General features: G+C 50.4%; 1 protein-coding gene across 1 annotated transcript; it reads left to right on the top strand.

The window, feature by feature from the left end:
- Positions 1–2,919: 2,919 nt before the first annotated feature.
- On the top strand, positions 2,920–5,555 carry LOC125514928 (subtilisin-like protease SBT1.4). Its single transcript, XM_048680303.1, has one exon. The coding sequence runs from the start codon at positions 2,943–2,945 to the stop codon at positions 5,382–5,384; it is 2,442 nt and encodes an 813-aa protein (XP_048536260.1). The 5' UTR covers positions 2,920–2,942; the 3' UTR covers positions 5,385–5,555.
- Positions 5,556–5,819: the final 264 nt, after the last annotated feature.

Below are 5,819 nucleotides of genomic sequence, written 5' to 3'. Positions count from 1 at the left end.
TCCGTACAGATGACGCAACCAAGCTCAAGGAGGAGCTCGATGAAGATCTTGTCCTTTGTGTCATTTCGTTCTAATTGATCAGTAGTGGAGCCCAGTTGGGGTCGATCGGGGATCTATGTAGTATTTGGGGTAGTCTTCTTTTATTTTGGTTCCGTAGCCGGACCTTGATTGTATCTGGTTGATGTAATGCTTTATTCATGTAATTGTGTGAAGTGTCGATTGTAAGCCAACTATATATCTTTTCCCCTTATGTATTACATGGGTTGTGTGAAGATTACCTTACTTGCGACAATGCTTTCAATGTGATTGTGCCTCTAAGTGGTGCTTCGACACGTAGGAGATATAGCCGCATCGAGGGCGTTACAACTAGCTCACATCGAATTTATATAATACAAATGAAGCTGAAAGCGTCAGCATGAAACAATCATGTACGGAGGTACAAGACGTGTGTGTTCTTTCTTTTCCAAATCTGAGCCAGCACAGTTTTTTGAAGCTAGATGATGACAACTTTACAACAATACTATCATTACATGGGGTGTTCTTTGCAAAATTGGAAGGATGAGGCATTCTACTTCCATCCTGTACCTACAAACTTCATCCAACGAATGTGCTCTGCTGGGTGTAGCTGGAGTACTCCATCCACTGGAGTACCCGATACGCTCTCCCCCATGACGCTCCAACAGCATCCTGTCCGTCCTCAGCCTAGTACCTATCTTTGGATGCCTTATTGGCGACGAGGAGCTAGCTCGGCTTAAGCTTGGAGCTCATATCAGCCCTTCAACATGCTTGCACTGCCTTCCTACGGGGAAATGATAGTGTTATTGTAATAGTAATGTTTTGCTTATTATTTCTGTGCGAGAGGGTCTAAATTGTAGGTCGTATCAAATGAGTTTCTTTCAATTCTGTATTTCTTGCTGTGTTTCCGCATGATTGTTTTTGCGAAGCAAATGTTCCGTCAGATGGAATCATGGAAATTTGTTTCCAAAGCACCAAATTGTTCCCAAGACACACAACAAAATTACTCGTCTCAAAAGTTGTTTCCATCATGCGAAGAGAGAGTATATGTTTCTACTATGTCAGAAAAATGGTGCTTCCATCTATCATGAAGAATGCTCTTGTCGCATAAAAACGTGTTTCCATTGTTAAAAATAGATCTTAAAATAAATCATAACTAATTTAACAGATTCTTCGATAGGAAAAATCACAATTTACCAAAAGTATTTTCAGCACTACTAGATTTTTCTTAAAGAGAAGTTCGGCGTGATTCTAGGGAACAAATTACTATTCCCTCTGTCTCATAATATAAAAGCGTTTTTTATACTAGTGTAGTGTCAAAAACACTCTTATATTATGAAACAAAGGGAGTGGGAAGCAGCAAAACTCACGGGAGTAGTTAGCATAGCAATGAAGCAAGCGGAAATCAAATTTGGCTCCCAGGAGCACGTGCTCCTGTGCTTGAAAATGTTCATTGAAATGTCAAAAAAATCCCATATTTTTATGTATTCATAATCACATCCACGTGCTACTTGCAAAGTTTTAGGCTGAAAGGTTAAACATTTTGGCCTATGTAAAAAAAATTGAACACCAAATTTGGTTTTTTCACCGACGAAACGCTACTGCTCCATTTCACATGAAAATTGTTAAGCGTGCCTACGACACTAACACGAGCATCGATAAAAAAGAATCAGAATTTTTTAAAAATATTTTACTACTTTTTTGCGTTACTGTTCACCTGGGAGCAAATGTTCCCTAGAACCAAAACGCCTCCCCAAGAAGCAAGAAATTAATGAACCACATGCGGGCTTCGGTAACAGATCAAACGGCCAGCGTGCTTTTAATCGTACGGCCACGTACTAGTATGATAAAAGGCAAACATCGGTAGTCTGATGTCTAACAGCTTTATTGGTTCGATTAAATCTTGATTTTCAACAAAGAGAAATACTGATGTACTACATCGAGTGAAAAAAATAGTGTGCTATAGCGTCGTTAATAGCACACGATAGAAATGAATCTCTTAATAAATCTATATATAATGTTTCGCTAATAGCATGCTATAGCACGATAGGATGCTAATATCGTACTTTAAGGCATGCACTATTTTCATATAGCACGCTATTATTTTCATTAGATACACCACGCGTTCTCTTCGAAGAAATCCAACAACTCGTGCGGGAGTAGCAGCCGTGGTTTCACCGGTGTTCTGCAAGGGAATTGTCGTCCCCGATCACCCTGTTTTTCTCTTCTCCAGTGTTTTTCTGGATTAAACTTAGGCCTTCTTTGGTTCATAGTATAGGAATTTTATAGGAATAAGAAAATCATAGGAAGTGAGATGACATGCATGTCAATTCTTGTAGAGAAAGAGATGTCATTTAATGCATATGATAGGATTTTTTTAATTGAGTCTAGGCTAATATTTTTTTTCCTCTAAAATATGAAGGATTGATTCCTATCCTACATAGAAATAGGGATCCATTCCTACAAATCAAAGGGCTTTAAAGGAATTTTTCCTTTGCAAATCCATCCTATAAAATTCAAAAATCCTACAAACCAAAGAAGGCCTTAACAAGAAAATGCTCAATTATTCAACATGCATGCCCAGTATAATTTTCTCAAGTATATTACTCTTATAAAAAATATATGAGTTTAACTAGTTCTGCAATCAGTTCAGGGACACACATGCTCCATATTTTTCATGCCAAAATCAGAATGGAGACTTCATGCGTTCCTACAGGAATTTTGAAAGAGAATGATCAGCGCAATATCGAAAATAAGGCTATCTTAAAGTAGCACGCGAGTCTCGCTATCGGCTTCTTGCAATAAAATACTCGTAGCTCTCTTCGCGGCAGGATGATCAGCACGAGCTACCTCGTGCGGAGATTGAAACCTTTCGAATCCCGTCAATGATCTGGATCGGCAACTACTCCACTCCCTCCGCGTGCTGCATGCCGCGGTGCCCGCCTACTTATTCGTCTTCCCCGTCCCCGCTGCTACCACACAGCAACCACCGGCCGCTTGCAGCAACAATGGAGCTCGGTCTCACGCCCCTCGCGGCTCTGTGCGTCCTGCTCGCCCTCGCCGTCGCCGCCGCTCCGGTGGCGGCAACGGAGGTGGAGGTGGAGATCAGCACGGCCGAGGTACAGTCTTCCTACATCGTGCACGTCGCGGCCGGGCACGCGCCACGGCTGCCGCGCCGTGGCCTGCTGACCACCCGTGCGTACGGCTCTTTCTTGCGCGACCACATCCCCGTCGAGCTCTCCACCCCGGCGCCGAGGGTGCTCTACTCCTACTCGCACGCCGCCACGGGCTTCGCGGCGCGCCTCACGGGCCGCCAGGCCGCGCGCCTCGCTTCCTCGGGCTCCGTGCTCGCCGTCGTGCCCGACGTGATGCAGGAGCTGCACACCACCCTCACGCCGTCCTTCCTCGGCCTCTCGCCGTCCTCCGGGCTGCTCCCGGCGTCCAACGGCGCCAGCGACGTCGTCATCGGGGTCCTCGACACCGGCGTGTACCCGGAAGGCCGCGCGTCCTTCTCCGCCGACGCGTCGCTGCCGCCGTTGCCGCCCGGCAAGTTCCGCGGCGGGTGCGTCTCGGGACCGTCGTTCAACGGCTCCAAGTTCTGCAACAACAAACTCGTCGGCGCCAAGTTCTTCCACAAGGGGCAGAAAGCTGCGCTCGGCAGTGCGTTCGGTGAGGACGCCGAGTCTCCGCTCGACACCAACGGCCATGGCACCCACACCTCCTCCACCGCCGCCGGCTCTGCTGTTGCAGACGGCGCCTTCTTCGACTACGCCAGAGGAAATGCCGTCGGCATGGCACCGGGCGCGCGCATAGCCGTCTACAAAGTGTGTTGGAAAGGGTGCGCGAGCTCTGACATCCTCGCCGCGTTTGATGAGGCCATCGCGGACGGTGTCGACGTTATCTCTCTCTCCCTCGGCTCCAACGGCAAGGCCCCGGACTTTTATAGCGATACGACCGCCGTGGGTGCGTTCCGCGCCGTCAGCAAGGGCATCGTCGTCTCCGCCTCGGCGGGAAACTCCGGCCCCAAAGAGTCCACCGCCGTCAACGTCGCGCCATGGTTCTTGACGGTCGGCGCGTCCACTCTCAACCGCCAATTCCCGGCCGACGTCGTTCTCGGCAACGGCGAGACCTTCACGGGTACTTCTCTCTACGCGGGCGAGCCGCTGGGCACGACCAAGGTACCACTGGTCCACGCAGGGGACGTGGGCTCGAAAATATGCGAAGAAGGGAAGCTGAACTCCACCGTGGTAGCCGGGAAGATCGTCTTCTGCGACCCTGGCGTGTACGCCCGGGCTGCGAAAGAACAAGCCGTAAAGCTCGCCGGTGGTGCCGGAGCAATCTTCGGTAGCCCCGAAGCATACGGCGAGCAGGCCATGACCAGCGCCTATGTCCACCCCGCCACGGCTGTCACATTTGCCGCTGCCGAGAAGATCAAGAAGTACATAAGCGAGCAAACATCCCCTACCGCGACGATCGTGTTCCGTGGTACTGTCGTCGGCCCGACGCCTCCTTCCCCTAGAATGGCGTCCTTCTCGAGCCGCGGGCCGAACTCCCGCACGCCGGAGATCTTCAAGCCGGATATTACTGCGCCCGGCGTGGACATCCTCGCCGCTTGGACGGGGGCTAACTCACCCTCGGAGCTCCCCAGCGACACGAGGCGTGTGAAGTACAACATCATATCGGGCACGTCCATGTCATGCCCGCACGTGAGTGGCATCGCCGCGCTGCTCCGGCAGGCGAGGCCGGAGTGGAGCCCCGCCATGATCAAGTCTGCCCTGATGACCACCGCGTACAACATGGACAGCGCCGGCGGCGTCATCGGTGACATGTCCACCGGCAAAGCGTCCACGCCATTCGCACGAGGGGCCGGACACGTCGACCCCAACCGCGCGGTCGACCCAGGATTGGTGTACGACGCCGGCACCGAGGACTACATCACCTTCCTGTGCGCGCTGGGCTACACAGACAAGCAGATCGCCGTGTTCGGCTCGTCTGCCAACTGCTCGACGCGCGCGGGCTCCTCCGTCGGCGACCACAACTACCCGGCCTTCTCGGTGGTGTTCGCCACGAACAAGATGGCGGTCGTCAGGCAGCGCCGCGTCATACGCAACGTCGGCGGCGATGCCAGGGCTACGTACAGGGCCAAGGTCACCGCCCCGGACGGTGTGCTCGTCACGGTGAGCCCCCGGACGCTGAGGTTCACCGCGACGCAGAAGACGCAGGAGTACGTGGTCACCTTTGCGCAACGAATCTTCGGAAGCGTCACGGGGAATCACACGTTCGGGTCGATCGAGTGGAGCGACCGCAAGCACACGGTGACGAGCCCCATCGCCATTACATGGCCGGCGAGCCAGGTTGCGGAGATGTGACTGTGATTGGTGTCGGGTAGGTACTGCATAGTGCATGCGACTATGAGTTTATCTGGTTTACTGTAAGTTTCAGTTCACGTGATTTCAAAAAAAAAAGAGGAAAGACTCATGTACCACAGCTATCACAACGGTAAATAATCAACGCAGAAAAGAAACAGTTTGACTAATTCACATCTAGATGTTTTTTAAGAATGTCACATCTAAACTCCCACAAATATATAATACAGCAACAAAAAATAAAAAATTAGGACAAAAAAAATAAACCACAAACAGAGTGGACATGAGCTTAGATATGACATAATTATGTCACATCTAGATGTGTCCTAAACAGACCCGAAAAGAAAACCTAGTCGCCGCACAACCCTAATTCCTCGCCGTCTAAGCCTCACTTAGTGCGAGATCGAAAGCAGTGTCGCGTCAAGGATGCATATAGTG

This window comes from Triticum urartu, chromosome 6 (genome assembly GCF_003073215.2).
Source record: "Triticum urartu cultivar G1812 chromosome 6, Tu2.1, whole genome shotgun sequence".
NCBI lineage: Eukaryota > Viridiplantae > Streptophyta > Magnoliopsida > Poales > Poaceae > Triticum > Triticum urartu.
This window is presented reverse-complemented; position numbering and strand designations above follow the sequence as displayed.